Here is a 25,323-nt window from a genome sequence, read left to right on the forward strand (position 1 = left end):
TGAGTTGAACTTCCAATATTATATTGGGTAAGAGTGGTGAAAGTGAACATCCTTTTTTCGCTTCCAGACTTAGAGGAAAAAAATCAACTTTTTCCTATTCAATATCATGTTAACTGTGTGTTTTGAATATATAGCTTTAATTGTGTTGAGGTATGTTCCATGTACTTATAATGTACTTACAAGATTTATTGAAATTTACTGAATTTTATTGTGTACCTTCAATTTCCATTTGTGACAGTTGTTATTTTTACATGTTAGTAGCCATTTTCACTTGTGTGAATTGCCTATCCATCTCCTTCATCTATTTGTATACATGACTATTCATACTTTTGTTTGGTGATTTGTAAGATTTATAACTACTTGATGAATACTAATCTTGGCCATATAACCAAAAGTAATATACAGATTCAGTGAAATCCCTATAAAAGTACCAAAAAATGGCATTCTTCACAGAACTAGAAAAAAAGAGAGTCCTAAAATTTATTTGGCATTATCAAAGTCGTAGGATACCCAAAGTAATTCTGATCCCAGAAAGCAATGCTAAAAGCAACACAATGTCTGACTTCAAATTATACTACAGAGCTATAGTAACAAAAACTGCACAGTATTAACATAAAACACATATACCATTGGTACGGAGATGAAGATACAGAGAAAACCACACATATGAACAGTCATCTAATTCTTGACAAAGGTGCCAAAACTATACATTGGAGAAAAGATTGCCTTTTCTACAAATTATGTTGGGAAAATGACTCATCATGTGTAGAAGAATGAAATTATACCCTTTTGTTCCACCCTACACAAAAATTAACCACAAGTGGATCAAAGACCTAGGAATTAGACCAGAAACTATGGAACTCCTTGAAGAAAATGAAGGATCAACACTTCACCGTATAGGCATAGGGAACAACTTTCTCAATAGAAGCCCTAAAGCTCAGGAAATAATACCAAGAGTTAATAAATGGGAAGGTATCAAATTAGATAGCTTCTACACACAACAAAGGAAACCATTAGAATTGTGCAAAGAGAACCTAGAGAATAGGAAAAAATCTTTGCTAGCTCTCTTCTGACAAAGGATTAATATGTAAATGTAGAAATTACTCAACAAAATGTATACTAAATAACCAAATTATTAAATCAGCAAATGAATTAAACATATACTTCTTAAAAGAAGACATGTGCATGACTAACAACAATATGGAAAAAGAATGTTTGATGTCTTTAACCTTCATGGAAATGCAAAACAAAACTTCACTGAGATTACATTTCAAACAAGTCAGAATGGTAGTCTTCAATAATAAAAAGAATAACAAATACTGAATAAAATATGGAAAAAAGAAACACTGTTGATGGGATTGTCAACTAGTACAATCATATGGATGTCAATATGGAGGTTCCTCAAAGGCTAGGCATGAAACCATCATATTACCCAGCTATACAACTTCTTAATACTTACCCCCAAAGAATTAAAGTCATCTTAATACAGTGATACCTGGATACTCATATTTTAAGCAGCACAATTCACAATAGCCAAATTATATAACCAGCTTAGGTGCCTGCCAATGAATGAATAGATAAAGAAAATGTGGTATATATACATAATGAAGTGTGTTATTCAACCATAAATAATTATGTCATTTGCATGAAAATGGATGGAATTGGAGATAATTTTGTTAGACAAAATAAGTCAAACTCAGAAAATCAAGGGTTTTATGTTTTCTCTCATATGTGGAAGCTAGAGAGGAAAAGGAAAGACTGGTGTGAATCTCATGAAAATCAGTGGGAGATCAGGAGAGGGAAGGAACCAAAGGATCAGAGGAGAAAAGGGCGGTGGGAAATGCTGGGAAGTGATACTGACCAACTTATATGGTCATATTGTGTCTTTGTGTACATGTACAGATATGTCATATCAAATGCTACCAGCTTGTATACTATAATGCATGAATAAAGAAGTGACAGAAAGATATAAAAATAGGTTTTAATATTTATTTTAATTAATAACATATAACAAAGATTGTTTCTTGTGAGGCTTGGATGGTGGTCTTCATATCAAAAGGGAGAATTAACTGTTGTAGTTTGGGTGTGAGAGGTTCTCCAAAAGCTCATTTGAGAGACAATATGAGATGGTTCAGAGGGGAAATGATTGGGCTGTGAGATCCTTAAGCCAATCAGTGAAATAATGACCTGATGGGATTCATTGAAAGGTAATTGAAGGCAGGTGGTGTGTAGCTGTAGGTGGCAGATAATGGTGGCCTGGCTTTGGGGTATATATTTTGTATGTAGCAAGTGGAGTCTCTCTCTCTCTCTCTCTCTCTCTGTGTCCTGGTTATGATGTGAGCTGCTTCCTTCCAGCACACTCTCCCAACAGGATGTTCTGCCTCACCTGGAGCACAGAAGAAATGAGCCAGTGAAAAAGCTGACTTAAAAAAATTACTATTCCTCAGTTTTGGTCCACTTTGATCGTAAAAATGTTCTGTGACGTTTTCCTTAAAGGACAGCCTTTTGGACTACTTGTGGTTTATTTATCTATTTTCCACACAATTTATATATTTTTTATATTGCTTACAGTGTTAGTAATTATTATAGTAGATAACAAGCTGAGGTTTGAAGGAAAAGCATAAAGATTTTATTTTTCAGTCATTCCAAATGATTTAGATCCCTTTTTAGAGTTATGGGTGGGATGAGGCAATTAGCTACTGAGAAAAGAGAGAAAAATTAGACAAGCTCTTCATAATTACAAATTATAGAACAGTAAACATAATTGCAAACTGTCTACAAAACTTAGTACATTTCACAATATAACTGTAACAAATGTAGATAGCATTTTGTCCTATTTGAGGTGAGAGCAAGTTTCTTTCCTGTTCCTGTTGTGTATTAGCACAACCTATAATTGAGACCTAGTATCTATGTCCAAAGTATGATTATGAGAGTGGGCAACCAGTTGAATTTATTTGAAGGATTACAAGTAAATAATAATAAGCTACTGAAATCAAATATTTTCTTCAATAGCTCAACTGTAGAAAGCAGATAAAAATCATTATGTTTCTAATTCCATACACATTCTATTGAGAAGTGACTTAGCTGAAACTAGGCAAACATACTTCCAGATGCTCAGAGAGAAGTTATGCTGAGGCTGGGTTTATAGTAAAATTCAGCAGAAATACTGGTTTCTGAAATCCAATAGAAAGATTTAGTCTTTTTACACAATTGAAATTATTGAGTGTTTTCTTTAAGAAAGTTAAATGTACAAAATTCTGTACTAAAATTAAGTTAAGGCAGGCTAAATATTTGAGAAACCATATTGATACTCTGAGTGAATCCTTACTGGTCTTATCTCAAAGAATAATTATAATTAAGCTCAATAGGTTTATTGGTATGAAGAATAAATTACACTATTAAATTTCTACATAGGTTCATATAGTTTTTTCTTCTCCAATGTTTGATATTTCTTTCACTTGAAATATTTATACTCCTTAACCAGGAATCAAAATTCTGGAAAAGAAATTTGAGTTAATTATGGTAGGTTGTGAAAATTTCTCACAACAGTAGGGAGTCTAGCATTGTAACAGCTTTTTGCTGGAATACACTAGAAGAAGTCCATCTGTTAGGACTCCCAGGTTCAGGCTGAATAAACTTCTCCTTTTTTTTGCTTCTTTCCTGGTTTAGCAAACTTTTGGCAACAAAACAGACAGCATTTAGTGATGATGAACATCACATTTGCCACACGGGCCAGCAGAAACACAACCACATCTAAAGAGTAGTACTGGAACCAGGAGAAGTCATGAGCAACAACCAAAGGTATTTAGTTTCTTTGTGGCACATGACAAACTTGATCCAGATGATAGCTCAACTGGATGCTTACGATGAATTATTGATAATCTAACAGCATTCTCTTTATCTCAAAGGAAAATCATAAGACACCAATTTTTAAAGCTAGTTAATTGGTTGAACTTTTCAAGTCTCTAAAATGTTCTTTGAGTTTACAAAAGTGGGTCAAATAAGTGCCATAGAACAGCCTTAAAAGTATTGTACTTTGAACTGTTGTCTTGGACAACTTGGCTTCTAAGTTGGAGGTTTATTTATTTCTTTACTTCCATTTCAAGTTCAAATGTAATTAAAACAAAAATTGTGCTTGAAAAGAGTGAATTCAAAGTAGTACAATCTCTTTAAGTTGGAGATTTCTGGTGCATAAATATTTCCAAAGTTAAAATGGAATGTCAAGTGGGAAGCTTAATCTTTTCTAGAGACCAAGTCGTAGTAAACCATTCTAAGAATGGTAAGTGAAATGGTTAAATGCTATTTGAAAATATCATCTTGACCTTTTTGAAGAGGCATTTTGTCAGGGTGGGTGAAATGACTTTTAACAATTATATTTTTTCTCTTCTCTTCTACCTTTTGCCAGAAAGATCATTTTTGATTAAACACATGTCAGCTTTGGATACTAGTGTGACTAAAGTTTCCACATGGATCCTCATGTATTTAGATTAATATCCAGATGTGGTTATTTTAGTTAAATATTTTTTGTTTCCTCACTTAAATCCTGTGTATCTGCACAATATATTATTTATGATTTCTACCTTTCCAAATCTACTAAGTTTTCTTGTCATAAATATACATTCATCACTTAGGTTACATTCATTACATTCTATCAGTCTAATGTGCACTTATATTTATTAATTTTTTATACTATTTATTTATTTATTTTTATGTGATGCTGAGGATCGAACCCAGGGTCTCATGCATGCGAGGCATACCACTGAGCTATAATCCTAGCCCATATTTATTAATTTTAAAATAATTTATATCTTATTGTAAAGGTATTCAATATCATTTTATTATGTCAATAGATTCTGTGTATTCTTTTTTTTGTTCACTTAGACTTATTTAATTTGAAGTTTATTTAGTAGGTGCATAAAATTGAGAATGGTATGCTTTAAAATGACTTCAAATAATAATGTAAAAATATTAATATTTAATTTTATTTGTTATTTTGGAAAACAATGGTAATATTATTGGAGGTAAAATTGCTTATTTTGGTTATGGGTTCAGTAGGATTTTTCTTACTTTTTTACTCACAGCCTTCCTGTATACTTAAATTCAGCATGTCTTATAAACAGGGTAGATAGTTAATTTTAAAAAAATATGATCTTACATTCTTTGTCTGATAGTAATTCCAGTTTTTATAATTAATGTAAACTGTAATATCTTCACAGTTGAATTCACCATTTTATTTTATATTCACTTACTGTTTTTCTCACCTGAATTATATTTCCATTCTATTGTTTTCTTGAATTTTAAAGTACTTTTCCACTGAAATTTATTACTATTTTTTGTTCATGCATTGTTAAAGTGTTCCTTTAGGAGATGACCTTCTTATACAGTAAGATTAGTGTAATAGTTGTAATGAATGTTGACTTGAATATAGATACACATGGCACAATGTACTTAACATTGTCACTTCCATTAGAATAAGGGAAATCTTGGTAATTAAAGAACTATTTAACTAAAATTAGATATTTACATGATTCAAAGTGCACTATGAAGAAATAAATCTGTGTATTCATAGTAGGTGAGTCTTTCATTCTGCAATGGAAAAATATTTGCAAATCAAGTATCTCACAATGGACTTGTATCCTGTGTCTTGTTTTGGAAAAACATTGGGAAGAAATGAAAAAGCAGTAAGTATTTTTACTAATTCTACTACCAGTTCTAAATTATCATAACTTATAATTGATATCTTACATCTCTTTCCAAAGACTGAATATGAGAATCAGTGTAACCAGATCATTACTTTTACGTGGTTAAAAGACAACAGAATAAATGTGTAGGTAGGAAACAGTATATTTCGTATTTGACATACCTTTTTTGGAAATGACTTCAGCAAGAAGAAGATAAAAGTCTTCTCAGGTCCTGAAGAGAAATAATGCTAAGGCTGGATGTACAAGCCAGCACTACCAGTCTCCCAAAACAAAAGAGAAGGGTGAATCTTGACACACAATTTTAAGTATTGAATACCTTATTCCGAAAAAGTTAACACTACAAAACTCTACACCCAAGTGAAATTAAATCATGATAAGTTTTAAAAGTGATTTTATAAGCAGAAGAGGAGGCTGATTCACAATCTTTTCTTGTGAAGTTGAACTAGAGGAGGTCCATCTGACAGGACTCCCAGCTTTGGGTCTAGATGCAACTATGCCCTTTTCTTCTTCTTTCCTGTTTTAGTAAACTTCTGGCAACAAAACAGACAGCATTTGATGATGATAAATATCACAGCTGCCACACAGGCCAGCAGGAACCCAATCACATCCAAAGAGTAGTACTGGAACCAGGAGAGGTCATGGGCAGCAACCCGGAGGTGTTTAGCTCCTTTGTGGCACATGACAAACTCAATCCAGAAGACAGCTCGATCCAGAGGCTTCACTGGCTGTTCATGGTGAATTCTTGATAGCCTCATAGCATTCTCTTTATATCTAAAGGACAAACCATAAGACACCAACATTTAAAGCAACTTAATTTGCATAAGTATATTAAGTCTATGTAAGGCTTTTAGAAATGTTCATAAAACTGAATCTAAACAAGTGCCTTAGGTAGCCACAGAAGAGCCAGGTTGGTGACACAGGCCTGTATCCCAGCTCTTTGGGAGGCTGAAGCAGAATAGTAAGTTCAAGGCTAAGTCTGGGCAACTTAGCAAGACATTGTCTCAAAATTCAACAAAGTGGGCTGATGATGTAGCTCAGTGGTAGAACATTTGCCTATCATGAACAATGCACCTGAGTTCAATTCTCAGTACTACACACAAATGCAAAGAATATCCATAGACTTTTGTTTTTGTTGCTGTTAAAGATGTTAGATCATCATAGAAAGTTTAACTTTTATTTTGGGATTTTCTTATGGGCAAATATTTTCCAAAAGAAAATGGAAGGTTGATTGCTTCAGATAAAATGATAATAAGCCATTCATTCTAAGCACTATAAGATAGTTAATTGTAGTTGAAATGATCATCTTGAAGTCTTTGAAGAGAAATTGTCATAGTGGGTGAAATGACTTTTAATCAGTCTCTCTGTTTTTAATCTTTTTTATTGCTCTCTACTGTCTAATTTCTACCTAGTATCCATTTCAGATTATAACACTTGCTCAAAGATTTTCACTCATAATCATATTTAGAATAACATCCAGATATACTCTTTGGAACTCTGTTAGACCAGGACACAAGAAAAGACCACTGACTCCAATTAAAATCAAATTAAAGTAAGCTTATTATTTCGACTGGCCGGGCTGCCTCTACCACCAAAACCATGGGAACAAGACAGCCCCACAGCTTTCTTGCAGCCCAGACTTATAGCCCAGAAAGTTACAGAAGGGAGGTTACAGATAACAAAACTCTGAGGAGCATAACACAAAGGCTAGTTTACATTTTTGCTGGCCCCGACGTCAGAATTTATGATGGTCATTAGAGCCTCAGAGAGGGTCCTTATCTGGCCAGGGAAGGCCAAGATTTGTGAGGCGTCACTGAAGTTTCAGAGAGGGCTACTATCTGGTCAGAGAGAACCAGGCATGGGTGAGGTCAAGGCAGGCATTCCAAGCTAGTTCAGAATTTGCAGTAATTTATAGTAAAGCCGAATTTATCTTTTCATGGCTTTGTGGTGAGATGGCTCCCAATTTTAAGAGAAAATCAGGCTGGGTCTATCACTACTAGACCACAGAAGCTCATATACTAGAAATGTTCTCTCCTATCATTTTTCCTGTGCATATTAAGTTACAGACACAATTTTTTGTTTTCAGTTTTTCTCCTGAAGCCCTCAATGTCTATCTCAGTCCACCAACTTTTCTGCACCCATTCTTTCTGTCCCCTCTCCTTTGCCCCATCTCAAATTCTTGCACTCATCCCATGCCCCATCCATTTTGCATTAGCAATCATTATCAGAGAAAACATTCAGGCCCTGTTTTTTTGGAATTTGTTTATTTTGCTTATCATGATTTCTCAAACTCCATCCATTTACCTGCAAATCCCAAAATTTCAATCTTTTTTAATGCTAAGTAATATTCCATTGTGTATAATATTCCACAGTTTTGTTATCCATCCATCTATTGAAGGGCATCTAGGTTGTTTCCATAGTTTGGTTATTGTGAATTTTGCTGGTATAAACATTGAAGTGGCTTCATCACTGTAGTATGCTGTTTTTAAGTCCTTTGGGTATAGACCAAGGAGGGGGATAGCTGAGTCAAATGGTGGCTCCACTTCAAATTTTCCAAGGAATCTCCATACTGCTTCCCAGATTGTTTGCACAAATTTGCAATCCCACCAGCAAAGTATGAGTGTGCCTTTTCCCTTACATCCTTGCCAATACTTACTGTTGCTTGTATTCTTAATAACTGCCTTTCTGACTGGCATGAGATTAAGTCTTAGAATAGTTTTGATTTGCATTCCTCTAATTCCTAGATATGTTGAACATTTTTTATGTATTTGTTGATCAATCGTATATCTTCTTCTGAGAAGTCTCTGTTCAGCTCCCTAGCCCATTTATTGATTGGGTTGTTTGTTTGTTTGTTGGTGTTAAGCTTTTTGAGCTCTTTATATATCCTGGATATTGGTGCTCTATCCGTCTTGAGTGTGGCAAAAATTTGCTCCAAAATATAGGCTCTCTCTTCACTCATTAATGGTTTCTTTTCACAGAGAAGAAGTTTTTCCGTTTGAATCCATACTATTTATTGGTTCTTCATTTTATTTCTTGCACTTTAGGAGATTTGTTAAAGATGTCAGGGCCTAATCTGACATTATGATTTGGGCCTACATTTTCTTCTATTAGATATAGGGTCTCTGGTCTAATTCTGAGATACTTGATCCACTTTGAGTTGAGTTTTGTGCATGGTGAGAGGGGTTTAGTTTTAGTTTACTGCATATATATTTCCAGTTTTCCTAGCACCATTTGTTGGAGAGGCTATCTATTTTCCTGTTTGTTTTTGGCACCTTTGTCTAGAGTGAGATAACTGTGTTTATGTGGGTTTGTCTCTGTGTCTTCTATCTGTACCATTCGTCTACATGTCTATTCTGGTGCCAATATCATGCCTTTTTGTTACTATAGCTTTGTAGTATAGTTTAAGGTGTGGTATTGGGATTCCTCCTGCTTCACTCTTCTTACTAAAGATTGCTTTGGCTATTCTGGACCTTTCATTTTTCCAAATAAATTTCATGATTGCTTTTTATATTTCTATGAAGAATGTCATTGGGATTTTAATTGGAATTGCATTAAATCTGTATAATGCTTTCGGTAGTATGGCCATTTTGACAATATTAATTAATATACAGAGTATTTTAAATATTCATATAGTTCTATTGCTTATATGCCTGGGAGTGGTATTGGTGATATAAAAATGCAAGTATAATTGTGATTTCTTTATGGAATCTAAATTACTTAGACGTATATTACTTAGTTTTCAAAACCTAGAGGGTTTTTAGTTAATTTTTTATTTATTTTTTTTAGTTAATTTTTTCTCTAATTTTTTTTTTCTGATTTAATTCCAATATGACTGGAAAATGTATTCTTTAGATTCAAATCATTTCTGGGCAGTTTTATGGCATACCCAAATATATCAGGTTCTTCAAATATGAATATTATTTTCCATCATTTTCTGTTATCGATAAAAGTTTTTAAAAACTTCATATTATGACTATAGACCTGTGCACTTACATTTTATATTTTTATGTAAAATTTCATTAATAGGTCTATTTTATATTGAATGACTTCTAAATGAAGAAATATTCTTTTCATATTTAGTTTTGTCTACTCTCTCTGACAGTAATATAGCTACAATAGCTTATTTATTTATTTTGTGTTAGTAATGATTGAACTCAGGGGCCATCCACTACTCTAATCCTTCTTATATTTTACTTTGAGATAGGGTCTTTTTAAGTTGCTGAGGCTTGCCTTGAGCTCACAATCATGTTTCTGCTTCAGAAATTACTGAGTTACAGGCTTGCACTACCATGCCCAGCTGCAACACCTTGATTGACACTTAAAATCTTTTATCTCTTTACTCATAGAATTTCTATGTAATTAATTTAAACATATCTCAGAAAAAGAGTATATGAAGGGTTTTTAAAATCCAGTTTGATTATCTTTTAATGATATAGTTAATATTACGATAGATATTGATATATTACTATAAAAATCTACCAACTTATTCCATATTTTCTTTACCATTTTCCTTGCATTATGTTTTTTTATTCCTTCTCACCTAATTTTAAAGTATTTTAGCATTCAAAATTGTAACAAATTTTTTTTTTTTGGTAATCCATTGTCAAAGTATTCCGATAGGTCATACCTTCCGTAAATAATGAGTATTGGTAGTCATGCTCAATGCTGACTTGATGGTAGAAATCTAAGCACTACACATTTTATAGAACAATTTTTGTTGTATTAAGAGAAAATTTGATTATAAAAGATATTTTATAGAAATTGAAATTATTTGCTTTCCAAAGTACACCATTATAAAAATGATGAACTCATCCATTCAGAATAGAATAAAATACATACAAATCAAATATCTCAATATAAATGTGTCTCCATAATAAAAACTACTGACAGTTCAATTTTAAGACAAGTACCTAATTAACAAAGGATTTAAAGACTTGGATAATTATTTGTACAGAGAATAAACATGATTATCTAGTATGCATGTGAACAACAATTCATCATTTTAAACAACCTGTGGAGTGCAAATCAAGGTCACAATTAGTTGCCACTTCATAACCACTAGGATTGGCATTATAAAAAGAAGACAGAAGATAGCAACTTTTAGCAGTGATGTGGAAAAGTTAGAACTCTCCTATACTACTTCTAGGAATGTAAAATCTTGCCAATTATTTGGCAAACAGAATGGAATTTAATTACTAACATGAAGTTCTCATGTGAGGGAGTAATGCCACTCTTTGGCACTACATAAAAGAAATGAAAAATAAAAAACTTTTTCCACACAAAACAAACCATGTTCAAATATTCGAAATTTAAAAACAGCCCAAATGTCCATGATGTAATAAATGGTTAAATAAAATGTGTTATATACATCCACACCAAAGAATACTATTCAGCAATAAGTAGAAATCACATAGCTCTACTTGTTTAAACGTGGACAAAATTTAAAAAAAAACAATATAGTAAGTGATACAACACAGTTGGAGATGACTACCATTGTATGTCTGGTTGTATTTGTATAAAATGTGCGTCTAAGGCTAGTTTTTAGAGACTGAATGTATAATTAGTAAGAGCTGGAGGTTAAGAGAGATTTATTTGAAAGATATATGAGATTTCTTTTTGGCACAACAAAATTGTTATAAAATTATCTCTTGAAGAAGAATTCTGAACTATGTGAACATAACCCAAATTATTTGACTTTTACAGCTCAAACAAGAAATTTATGGTATATAAGTTATATATAATAGAATCTGTTAAAGTAAAAATCAATTTTGGAGAAAAATTTATATTTTCAGTAGAGGGGAAACACTTGAAGAAATCAGTATTGTCAATGACTTTTTTTTTTTTTTTAGCTGAGACTCCAATGCACATGCAACAAAAGGAAAAAGGACAATTAGGATTATGTTAAATTGAGAAGCTTTTGCACTGCAAAGTTAACACCAAGAGAGTAAACAGAAAACATGCACAATTGGGAGGTAATACTTGTAAGAAAAGATGAATATCTAGAATATGTGAGGAATTCTAAAAACTCAGCAGCAAAAATCCAAATTATTGCTGTAAAAAGCAGAAAATGATCAGAATAGACCTTTTGATTTCAAAAGAAGATATTGTATATGACAAAGTGCTCAACTTTACTAATCATGCAATGAGATGTAAATCAAACAACAATCAATCCACAATGTTGATTTCAGAACTCTTTTGTAGTTTTCTACTCAAACTTTGAAAAACACCCATCTTCAGCATGCCAAAAAGAGCAGCAGCAGCAGCAACAACAACAAAAATGAGAGATAATCTCATTGAATTGAATGGTCATAATCTAAAAGTGAAAAAATAACAAACGCTGTTGAGGTAGAAGAGGACGGGGACCTCTTATAGTCCACTGAGAAGAATGCAAATTTGTATGGCCACTATGGAAGAAAAGAACATGGAGTCTCCTTAAATAATGCAAATAGAACTACCATAGGATTCAGCTTTCGTATTACTGTATACTAACACAATGAAAACGAAATCAGTTTATCAAAGAGGTCCTGAACTTCCATGTTTACCTGCATCACTATTCACAATAGTCAAGCTATAAATCTACTGAGTTGTTCATTGTTAGATGATGGCTAAAGCAAACATGGAAATACACACACTCGCGCATGCACACACACACACACACACACACACACACCTGGCTTTTATTCAGCCATGAAAAAGAATGAAATATTGTCATTTCTACTTACAAGGATTGAAGTGGAAGTAATTATGCTAAATCCTATATACTGGCACCAAAAGAAAAATACTGCATTTTCTCATTCTCATGTGGAATCTAAAAAGCTGACTTAATTGAAGTACATTATTGAAAAGGAGTAATTAGAGGCTGGGAATTGTAGGAGCAAGGGGGTCTAAAGAGAAGTTGAAAAACACAGAACACGCTACAGTTAGATAGAAGGAATAAGTGCTACTGGTATGTAGCACAATAGGTGTACTATTGTTTATAATTTCTTATATATATTATAAAGAATTAGAGGAGAAGAGTTTGACAGTTCCTAGCAGAAAACATTATGAATATTTAAGAATATGGAAATAAAAATTTTCCTGATTAGGTCATTGCATATTATATACATGTATCAAATTATTCTGCCATACCAAATAAGTGTATGTAATTTTTTAAAAAATGTTGGCAGTTTTGGAAATTTTAGGTATCAAATGGAAATATATTATTTCTTCAACTGCATTGTCCTTCTGTTCTCTTGTCATATTAGTAAAACCTGTGTTCTTTATATTTAGCTTTATAGTAAAAAAATTTTAGTATCACTTTACTAATAACTAGTATTGCTAATTAAGTACATTTGTAAGGCTAATTTGCAATGTAAAAATGATTGGTTGAGAATAAAAGCACATTTCAAAGAGTTCAATAATTTTAGTTATTAACATTAGACTCAAAGAGGAATAAATCTTTTCTCATTTTCAAGGGTACCTAAATATAAATATTACTTTACTGAAAAATTTGTTATACTTACGAAGGTTCATTAATGACTGTATTCAACGCACTGAGTAAATCCATACTTGACATTGTAATAAAATTCAGTCTAAGAGCTGCTCCTTTGGCTTTCATGTGCATGACATTATCAGGTTGATCCGCAAACAAGGGAATGCCCACCAGAGGGATCCCATGATAGATGGCCTCATAGATGCCATTGGTTCCACCATGAGTTATAAAAGCTTTGGTTTTTGGATGACCTAGGATTGAAACAAATGAAGGGAAATTATTCATGTCAGAAATAAATTGTCAAATATGTAATGTAAAGCAATGAAAATAAATTGTTTTCTAGGTAATAGATTCGAATAATGATGAATTCATATCACAATACTTTCAATTATTGGGGCAAGAGGCACCTGTGTCCACTGGCGAGGTAAGTGAAGATTACATGGAAGAGTAGGTATGTTACCTGAGATCTGAAAAATGAAAACAAGGTTGCTATCTAGACAAATGGAAGGAGGACATACTGGGTAGAACAACCAACCTGTGCAAACATAAGAGGGGACCTGGATTTATGTGTTCAATTAAAACAACAATGATGTCCCTGAGCATGCTATGAAGGGTGTCCAATGCAGCAGGGAGTGGGTTGTTGGTGGTTATGAAATCAGAGGTAGGATTTGCTGTACTTCATTAGGAAGTACAACTTCAGGATTAAGATCTTAAACTTGATTGAGAAGTGTTTTTCAGTAGAGAAAGAGGATGATCAGAATGTTGTGCCAGAAACTACCTCTGAAGGCTGTAACTTCCAAGTTCAGGACAGCACTCCTCGGACTTTTAACTTATATGCTACACAGCTGAGGCATAAAGTTTATTGTGTAGTATGTTTGGAATAAATTTGTCTTACTGTTTTTCTGCTAAAACTCTTTGTAAATGTGGTTTGTCATTATAGCACTTTTTACAACAAAACTGTACTAGAACAGTTCCAAACTGTATATATGTATAAAGATTGTCTTCTAAATGGGTTTCCTATTACTAAGTAAAATTTCATATTTTAAAGTGTCCTGTAAATAAGGATTAAATTCTATCCTTTTCCTAAAAAATTTTTTTAAGGATTATGGATTTTTTTTTTTTTTTTAGGATATGGAACATGCAGAGTCAGTTGTAATAACAGAGAGGGCTGTTTTTTATCGGCATTTCAGAGAGCACTACTTTATGTCAAAGGGTAGGTGTAAAGTTGTAGAAATAGGAGATAAGGGACAATCCAGGAAGTGACCAAAAAATTCTTTGTGAGAGGTAATTACCCCTAAAATAAGGATACTTGGACTATGAACACAAACAATATGACTTTGTATAATAAAATGCCCACAGTTGTTCTTTATTCACTTTCTCCCTAGGACTAAAAAGAGAACTTTAAAAATCAGATTATTTTGAAATTTTCTTAATAAATTTTCAAAACATTTTTAAATTTTTATTTTTCTAACTGGATATTAATCATATTTTTGAGATTTATTCTGAGTCTTACCAAGAAGGTCATTCTGAGGAATCCATTTGTAAAGTCGAGTATTGGGTCCTAAGGTAGCTGGTTTCTTGCCATCATATCTCCATATGACCTGTTAGGGTAAAGCAAGCCTCTTATTAGTTGAGTTAAATTTCAAATTATAGGATATTAAAATTTGAAAGTGATTAAGAAAGAAATCACATACTTAAATACCTATCCTATGCAAGATAAAGAAATGAGATCAAGAAACAATAAATAATAATAACTATTGAAATGGGTATACAAAGAGAGACATAATTTTCCTGTATTCATTTTTATATTTAATTAAGTTAATATAAATAGTAGCTTCATATAAGTAGTAGCTTAGACAAATGAGTTTATCAATATCAAATACAAATATTTAAGAAATTGATAATTATAGATCTATAGCATAATGTGTAAAAAATTACTATTTACCTTCATTTTGTTTTATAAATCTGTATTTTATACTAATTCATATCTACTAAATTTAATATTAACCTTTGTTTTGATATACGAAGATTACTATAACCACTTTCTCCATGGGTTACTAGTGTTTTGTCCTTGTAGGTTCACAGTTTCTAATTCACAGGATTCCATCTCCACCTTTTCTCTTACATCTTCCTTCTTGAGTAATTAATAGGGCCATGTCCACCATGACAAACTAAGTCTCCTTGTTTTTATGGATACCTGCACTCAGGGTTGGTGAGCCTGGCCTTCCTTTCTCTAACTAGCAGCACAAAAAATCATCATAACTAGGCCCCTTCTAACATTTAGGGGGAGTATCAAGGCCAGGATTATATAGGATGATGATGCTGTATGATGCTATTCAGACTTTTTATTGCCTGCTATTGCTATTGCACTGATGGAATCACTGACTAATATTTAACTCCATGCTTCTTATATCTGTAGTGTGCACAGTGTCTTCAGGAGTTCTGCAAGCAAAACAAGGAAATGAAAGAGCAGAATTTGGAGATTACTGTGTATCTGCATATAATACTTTTTAAATACCAAGTTCATACGGCACCTGAATAATTTATTTCATTCTGAGCACAATGTTAATGTCAAAGTATTATTAATCAAAAATATCCTTTGTGCTATTTCAGAATTTGCTGTATATATTTTTGTTTTAAATGTATTTTTTCAGATAAATTTGCACTATAATGACATTTAATCTTTCACAGATAAAATATATGTAATTATATCCTTTACAAGGTTTAAGATAACTAAATAGGTACTTATTTAGTAGTTATCTACCATTAGGGCACTTTATCTAACCTTTTGTGGAATTTGGGCAAGGGCTGATGCAATCACATTGGCCCTTTCTTCAGTCATGTTATTGACCATTGACCCCAGAGAAAACACCACAACACCATTCTCTCCAGAGCTCTGGATAAAGTCTTCCATTTCCTATAAAGGAAAGAATTTGTTCCATTACAAAAGAGAAAAGACAGAACACAGAGTATTGTAAGGTTTGGTACAACCATTTAAGGAAATAAATCAAGTATTTATAGAAATTATGTTGGGTTGTTTTAAAAATTAAGTCATAATATATGGTTATAACCATTTCTAAAGTTATAAAATTCTGTAGTATTACACATGCATATATTTCACATTTTTTATGCAAACAATATCCAGAACATTTTTATTTTTTACACAGGAAATCTGTATAAGTTAAGCAAGAACTCCCCTGGTCCATTGTCTACCTTACTTCTACTTTCTGCTTCTCTGAAATTGACTAGTCATGTATTCATACAAGTGGATTCATAGTAATTTCTTTTTTCTTTGAAAGACTTATATTACTTAGTGTAATGTTTTTTAGTATTGTAGCATCTATCCCAATTCCCTAATGTTTTTAAGGTTTAGTGATATTTATGTACATTTTATCAAAAAATTCATTAACATCTACCTAGGTAATTTCCACCTCTTCATTTCCAGGAATGGAGTTTTATAATTGACCTTGGGCCAAAACCTTGTGAAGATCCTTCAATCAATTCTTCTACAATCTAGCCAGAAGTGGAACTAGTAAAACCATTCAGTATTGGCGTGTGTGTGTGTGTGTGTGTGTGTGTGTGTGTGTGTCTGTGTGTGTTGCCAGAAGTTGAATCTAGGGCCTTATACATGCCAATCAAGTGCTTTACTAGTGAGCTACATCCCCAACCCATGTTATCCTTCTTTTTTTTAAAAACATAATCGCTTAGTTTAGTTGGAGATTTCTTATATGAAATACATTTCCTTTATTATGCATAAATGCACGTGTATGCATCTCTCTCTGTCTCTGTGTGTGTGTGTACATGTGTGTGTATGTATATGTGTGTGTGTGTGTTTAAGCAAAAAATGAAATAGTCACTATAGACTAGTGAGAATGTTTTTTTTTCTCCTTGACCAAATGTTTGTTGTCCTATCTAAAATTGCATCTCCTATAAAAGCTGGCTTTTGTGTTTCCTCTTTGCATTTAGTATTTGGGTATTCTTCTTTGTATTGTCAAGAATCCTCTAAATTTGAGTCTTGTTAAATTAGCTAACTAGAATCTGCCAACACTGATATCTAATATCTTACATCTGATTTAAGATATTTTCAGGTCTCTCAAACTCCTCCTTCCCCAGATATCCCACTGACCTGCCTTCAGCAACTATCTTATTAGATTAGTTTGGCCAGAATCCCTGCAGCCCCTTATGTTTTCTCTTAATAACTTTCTATCCACTGATCCTTACCTTACACCTTTTCTTCAAATCTATCTTTTTCCCTGTGTTCACAACTGGACTTAATTTATCTCCCTTTTCTACAAAATTCAATTGCAGTGTTGTCTGCACATACTGTGTAGATGCAAAATGCAGTCCGCCTTACTGTGTTTAATGTTTATCATTAAATTTTTTTTCTTTAACCCCCAGAGAGGGTCATATTCATCTCCAAACTGCTTAATCTTTCATTTAGGATTGTAAGTGTGCATCTTTAAAGCCTGTGCCTTCACTCCTCACTAGTTGATTGGCTACCTATTGGGGAGTAAAACTCCTGAAACTTTGTCCTGAGGAAACATCTGCTGACATTGGTAAGGGCAGATCATGTTTTTCAAGAACATCACTATTCTGTTTAAGCTGATCTAAAGTCCAAGAAATTGGAGGCTACGCTAGTCTCCTAGGAGTCTCAGTTTTAAGGGGCAAGATTAGAGTTCTAGGTAAGCAAAAGCTGTTTACAGTGACAGGCATCTTTGATGGAAAGATAGCTGGGTACCTTACTGGCTGTCTCTCTGGAGTGGAGATAATTCCCTGACATCTGGGCTCTAAAATTCCTTTTTGCTTAGCTAGTCCTGAGGCCTATTTATTAATTTTCCCATGGGAACACATCAATCAAATGAAAGCTCTTTTCAAGCCCCTGCCAACTTTGTGTTCTGACAACTGTCTCTGCTTTCTTTCTTGTTGGTATAATTTCAGTACAGATAGTTTGGATCTTTAAGGTTACTTAGGGAAACATTAGATATCCCCAAACATGCTCCTTGGTGGACTTTCACTTTCCATCTCCTGTTTCTTCTTCTTTTAACATGTCACTGTTCTCCTTAGGCCCCTTCACCCTTTGCTATGTCTCCTTCTAGGTCCTATCTCCTCCCTCCATCTGTGCCCAGAGCTGCACTTTTCACTTCCCTCTTTAGCACCTCTGTTCCTGCAGTGACAGTCACTTGTACCTCTGCCTCAAGCAAGGGCTCTCAAGGAACTCAGGATCCTCCAAAGCAACTACTTGAGGTTTAAAGGGAAAAGGCTAATTAGACATAAACTGAATATGTTGTCCAAGTGATGGGCTTCAAAGACATTTAGAGGGACACAAGATGTCTTGTCTCCCTCACATAAAATGAAGACTCCCTTAAAAGCCTTCTTCACACATATTTTAATTCCAAGAATCTGTACTCCATATTGAATATATAATCTTACCTTGTTGCATTTTTATCAGAAACACAATTTAGATGAAATATTATATGGAGATAATAGCAGTAAGTTTTGTATTACAGTGTTGCCCGATTCATGCCTAAAATTTTAGAATGGAAGCTGGAGATCTGTGTGTCTGCATGTTTATGCCTGTATGTGTGTATGAATGTGTGTATGTGTTACATGTTACATATATATGATATTTTCTCAGCTCTAGATGATATGCCTAATGAAAAATATAAAATCTCTGAATGGCTTTCTATTCCAACTCACTGTGAGATAAATGAGCACTTACATAAATTACACATACCTAAAATTACCAGAAATGTAAAAAAAATCAAATACTTTCAATATTCACATGGCTTAGTAAGTCTTTGGAAAATATGACTAGTTTGATGTTATTGGTTTACTAAAAACAGATGTGTGACTTGGTTTTCATCATAAGTATAATATGAGCTTATATTTTTATTTTACCTGGGTCTACCAGTCACCTATGGTTACAATTAGTTAACAAGGAAATAATTTGAGATGAGGTCTAGTATTTTTGCTGTTAAGTGTGAAAAGTATGTCTTCCTAAAACCAATTTCCAAAATCTTTTTGTTAATTTGATACCTTAGTTATATACTAAGTTAAATTAAGGGATATTTGTTTATTAGATGTGTAGCCCATTTCCATATAAGACTGAAACACTAATTTTTACATGTGGCTTTTAAGCATAATTATATTTGTGTCTGTTAAGAAAGATAAAGAATTATTGAATGATATAACAGTCCTATTAGAAAACGTGTCACTAAAACATTTGCTTGTCAAATGGACTTTCATCACATCTTTAACTACTGCAGTTTGCTGACCCTGCCTAAATTAGACATGGAAATGAATGATCTGATAAAGAATGATTATAATATTTTTGACATTAAGTTTGAGATTTTGTTGGAATTTGATGTTTTGTTTTCATGATTCAAGGCACTGTTTTTTCTTTTCCCGTACAGTATTTTCCCACATAACAAATTTGTAGTTTATACTTTTTTATAGAAATTAATCATTTATTGGCTTCACTTTTTCTAATCTCTACAGAATTTGGAAACAACATGCTAGATGCTCTTGCCATTAGAAGTTTAACTCTGTTTCCTAACTTGGCTTCCCAGGTTTCCCAGCCTCAGGAGGCTTTTAGAAGTCTATCTGAGATTTCTTTTGGAAAGATCTGGCAAAGCAAACCTCAAAAGCCTTATGATCAATTTCCATTCTTGCTTCTTTGGTGAAAATAATCCATGCAATACAATGAAATTAAACATATTTGGTCAGGAAGAATTACCTTACTTTACCTATCATTTTTCAGAAATGGAGTTGAGTGGTTGTAGGTAAATTTCATGTCACAGAGGAATACCATGACACACTATTTTGTGTTATTTTAACCTGTAAATTGGACAGTGTCATGTTGTGTCCATCCTCACTAAATTTTCAATTCTAGGTTCCTCATCAAACTAAAGTATTCATTGTTTCTGCTATCTTCCTGGTGTAGACTACCAGGAGCAAAATTCTGACTTTTTTTTGTGACTCTCTAAAGATTTCCCACAAGTCGAAGCTGGGAGGTTTCATGCTTTGCTCTAAGAAATCATCACAACTGTGTCCTTGATATCTGTGCCATCACTAAAAGCACTTAAATTGCACATCAGGAAATTTGTCAGTTGTGATGTCTGAGTACTATTTTTCTGTCTTCAGCAAGGATTATTGTTTTGACCAAAATTTCCTTGACTTCTGATGTTTGTTCTTAGTAATCATTCATCCACTGACAGTCACCCTGCACTTAGGCTGAACTTCATCTTTCTTGTTATTTTTCTGGACATCCTCTCTTTCCTCCTGTATTAACACTGTCATTTCCATTTAACACAAATGGAGAAATCTTTTAAAAATAGGATTGAACTACCCAAAACTTTCATTACTCTTAGGTCTGATTTTGGAATTGAATTGCAACATGTAGCCTCAAAGTTTGGCTTTAAGTACCTATATTTGGATTTTAAATGTTCGATGAGATCAGATACAATGGTACTGCTAATAAAAGAGTAGACAAAAAGAATCTCTTAAGTGATCACTTAATAGTGAAATAAATGATTGCTGTTTATTGTAACAGCTCTGTGTTTGGGATTGTATAGGGATTCTGGCCCTGAAAATGTAAAGGGAAGCATTCCCATGGTGAGAAAACACAAGGGGAAAGTGGGGTTCAGGCACTCTGTTTCCCACCCTTAGAATGCCCTATAATTTTTCTAAGGATTTAATAATATAGTTAATATATGTGCTATGTTCAGCTGGTATGGCAGTGCTCTGAGACCTCTGTCTTAGAGCCTCATCAAGCCTCAACCTTGATTGCAGGCACATACTCCTGGGAATAGAAAAACTTGTTTGATAGATAACTACAACATTTCATCAAGCTTCTGTGCCCTTGGAGCTGCCCACCTAACATTCAGACAGTGGCTTTTCTTGAGAACTGCACAAAGCACCTAATACTGCTTATTGTAATTGTGAAATGTAACTGCAGAATAAGCAACCTTACTGATACTCTAAACAATAATGTGGTTATGGTACTAATGACCTGATGTAACCTATTGGTATAAATAAATGTGGCCACTTGGACAAAGAGCCACTCTTCCACCTTCCCTGCTTCTGCACTTTGACTCTGTCTCCTCTTTATTATTATTTCTTACAGGATTGGGTCTCTGATGGCTTCATGACTTTGGCATGCTTGGTGGCTAGGAAGTTTCTGTGCAAAGACACAGAATGCCTAGCTGCTGTACCAATGACCTGCATGAGGAGTCTCTGTGGTAGAGTCTTATCATTCTCAGTTTTCATCTTAGGCACATAGCTCATGGGAATAAAGAAATTCTCTTGTTAAACAACCACAATGTTTCAACAAACTCTGCTGCCTGAACCTGCCCACATATAAACAATAAACATATAAACTTTAAACAATGGATTTTCTTGAGAGCTATACAAAGCTGCTAACATTGTACACTGCAACTATAGTGTGTAACTGAGAAAAAAGCTGCATAATATTGCTAACTCTGTATCCTGCCTAATGACACAATGAACAATAATGTATTACTGATGCCAGTGACCTAATGTAACCTATTGATATAAATAAAGTGGGCAACTTGGCCATTCTGCCTCTGCATCTTGTCTCTGTTTCTCTTTTTATTATCGTTCCAGTTTGTTGGAATGATAAAAGTGCAATATTTGTTAAAAAAATACATCAGATTCTTATGGTTTTTCATAAGCAGTATTATTCTAAATACTTACCGAATTAATTTATAATTAAAAGCTAAAAGCATCCTACAGATACAAGTAGTACAAGTTAATATTTATTCTTCAAATATGCAAAATTTATGGTCATTGATAACTCTGCAGTATATCTCTCTGTCTTTTTCTGTAAGACAACTAAAGTGTGGTGACCCACTTTGCCACAGGGAGTTTTCCTGAGGTTCCCCGATAGACTTGGGTAGACAGGAAATGCCTTTGGTCCTTCCCTATTATAATATTTCTCACAAAATTTCTCTTTCATGTTCACAGTCTGTCTTTCAATGTAGAATGTAAGGTATTTGGGAGAAGAGACTCTGTTACTTTGTTTCTATACATATAAAGAATTTTCCTATGGTACATGCTAGTCATTTCTTTGAATTAATGACTGGTATTGTCTTGTATGTTGAGAAATAAAGACCTCAATTTAACTGAAACTTTGTGTAGTTCTCAAAAGTCCCTAGGTTTTGCTTTTCTACTGTTAAAAAAATAAAATTTACATAGTTATGTGAATATGCATAGACATGTAAGAATTTCTATCTACAGATCTCTTTTGTCCCATTTCCTATAACTTTTTTTTTCACAGTGAATGAGACATTCTGAGTGAGAACAGAGAATCATTCTTGGTGAAAATGCAAGGACAACAGAACCAACTAAATGGGAATAGGTTTACCTTAGGCAGAGGTTTGGCAGGTCTGCAGTGGAGTCCTCCAATGAAATCAACATTTGGTAGGGTTGGGCGAGGAAATTCCAAATCCCAATAGGTTCTAATGAGCCAGATATCTGCTTTTGACATTGTCTCTAATAATGTAGTGGGTCTTCCTGAACAGGAAAAGGAATACAAAAGCTATAAGACATTAGAAAGTTATCATGTGGAAATGAATATGTCTGGTAAGTATCTGAAAAAACTTTTAATAATGAAGCCAAACATGTTTAAGAGTTTCTGTGATTTAATAAAGCTAATGTGTGTGTATGCATATGTGCATATATAAAAACATATATGTTGCTCATATTTATGTGGACATACTTGAAAGACACAATGTAAGAGATGAATTAAGTGACAAAATATTTGAATTTATAAATGTGGAAACTAGTCTACAGATACAGAGCTGATTTACTCAATGCTACATAGATAATTGTTCTAGAAATATTTGTAGGAGTCATCAAACTACATTCTAGTCTCATGAAGACATTGAGTAACATTAAAAATTATTGCTTTTGAAGATGAAATAAATGGATACTAAAAGGGTAATAAATGTGTGTGACTTCCTAGGGAAGTCCTCAGTGGCTTATTTTGTGTGTGTGACTTCCTGCTGTATCTAAATATTTCAAACTAACTTTACAACTGAAGCTTTTCCATAGTGTTTTGAGTTTGATGTATTATTGTGATAAAATATTTTTTATTTTATCACCACACATTTAAAAGATTAACTTCTCTGACTTCATACTCCCGCAGGCTCACCCTCAGAGACATGACTAATTTTGGAATTTTCATGCCATTAGAAAATAGGCTTACCTAAAATTTCACTGTAAAACTGATTCCACTTCTTCTCATCAAATGTTTGGAACCAAAAATCAAAATACAGCACATACAGCATATTTTTTATCCGCTCCATGAAAGTCATTTGATCACTTAATTCTGACATAAGAATAGGCACATAGGAAGGAGGGAATGAAAGTCCTGCACTATATTTTTCATACGTGTAACCAGACAAAAAGCGAAGAGTATACACAAGTGGTATTTTAAATAGCTCAGCTAGCAGCTCACCACAGGGACCAAATGCATCTGCAAGAATGACATCAAACTTGGATTCACGTAGTTTTGTCATAAGATTCTTGTTAAAAACTACCTCTTTACAGAGTGTCATAAAGTATTCAGAATCTTCCCACACCAGGTCTTGCAACAGTGAAAAGTATGTCCAAATTGATTCTTTTGGCAGCTCATAAATCAACTTCCTGATTGCTTCAATGTAAAAATCTTCCATGTCAGTTTTAGACATTGCTGAAGGGTAAGTCTCAAATTTAATAGCAGATCCTTCTTCAACATAAAAAGAAACGGAAGCTGAGGATTTCAGAACAGTCACTTCGTGACCTTTCTGAACTAGTTCATCCAATATTGTCTTTATATTGATCCAATGGCTGTATTCCATTGGCCACACAAGCACCTTCCCACAAGTTCCAGAACTAAAGTGACTACTCAGCTGTAACAGGAACAGAACTGCAGTAATTTTTGTAGACATCCTGGTGAGATGCAAGTCTTCCTTTCACACTGGATTCCCTCTGCTCTTGCTGATATCCAAGCAGAAATCATTAGTTAAAATATAACTTGTACACACCTAAGTAAATACATACACTAATAGACAGAGTGTCTGACTGCCAAGTGGGAAAAGCAAATGGTAGATGACCTCATGTCCATATGAAAATGTGCCATAATTCCTTTCTGTGTTCTTTCCTGTAGTTAAGAGTTGATGACCTTACATGTATATGTCTCTTATGTTATACTTGATGCTTTTGAATAATGTCAAGAACAGTGGCATGTGACGTATTACTTTTGTTTGCAGCTTCTTTGTACAGAAGCAGAAATATAGTCATAATCCTGGTGAATCAACATTTAAGGATAACTTCCTTCAATGAATTTTTTTTGGGGGGGGAAGTGTCAATTTTGTTTTCTTGTAAATCACATATCATACAATGCAGCAATAAACATAAAGCTCAGTGGTACATAGTACAATCCCAGAATTGTAAAACCATCACTGCAATCAAGTTTAGGGCATTTTAGCAACCTGAAAATAAGCCCTATGCCTCTACTTATTCTCTTTGCTACACTCCTAAGAATGTCTAATATACTTTGTCTCTTTATATCACTTTGTAGGGACTAGTATAAAAGCTACTAGGTACAGAATATGAACCATTTGCCTCTGTTATACTGACTCCATTTTCTGTGTAATATTTACTTTCAAAGTGTTACATTTTTAGTCTCTCCTTTATATACCTCTGTATTAACTGAAAGAGTATTACATTAGTAAAATTAAAAATATGTCAATTTAATGTTCCAGTTATCTATCACTGTTTAACCAATTGCTCTCAAATGTAGAGGACTAGAACAGCAACATTTGTTTTGGTATCTTCTTTCATAATTTGGTGTGTTGAGTGTACTCAGCAAGGTGGTTTTTACACAGGCTTTCTTAGATGGATATGGTCCTGTGTTGGCAGGGATATAATCATGGAAGGTCATTCATCCACTTCTCTAGTCAATGTCAAAAAAAGTCAAACTGACTTTTTGGGTTGGAACAAGTGGGACAATTCTCTCTCTCCACTAAAAGTTTATCTTGGAGGCTTCTGTACTGATTCAGATTCTATAGAGTTTGGAGAATTGAATAAGAGAGGAAGGAAGAGACAGAAAATAGACACAGGGACAGGAGAGAGAGAGAGAGAGAGAGA

General features: G+C 33.6%; 1 protein-coding gene across 1 annotated transcript; it reads right to left on the reverse strand.

Annotated features, from left to right (window-relative positions):
- Positions 1-6,453: 6,453 nt before the first annotated feature.
- LOC114083591 (UDP-glucuronosyltransferase 2B31-like) lies at positions 6,454-24,122 on the reverse strand. Its single transcript, XM_071614793.1, has 5 exons — positions 23,399-24,122; positions 22,556-22,704; positions 15,956-16,087; positions 14,684-14,771; positions 6,454-6,473 (listed from the first exon to the last, which is right to left on the reverse strand). The coding sequence occupies exons 1-5, from the start codon at positions 24,120-24,122 to the stop codon at positions 6,454-6,456; spliced, it is 1,113 nt and encodes a 370-aa protein (XP_071470894.1).
- Between the last annotated feature and the right edge of the window lie 1,201 nt (positions 24,123-25,323).

Source organism: Marmota flaviventris, chromosome 7 (genome assembly GCF_047511675.1).
Source record: "Marmota flaviventris isolate mMarFla1 chromosome 7, mMarFla1.hap1, whole genome shotgun sequence".
Taxonomy (NCBI): Eukaryota; Metazoa; Chordata; class Mammalia; order Rodentia; family Sciuridae; genus Marmota; species Marmota flaviventris.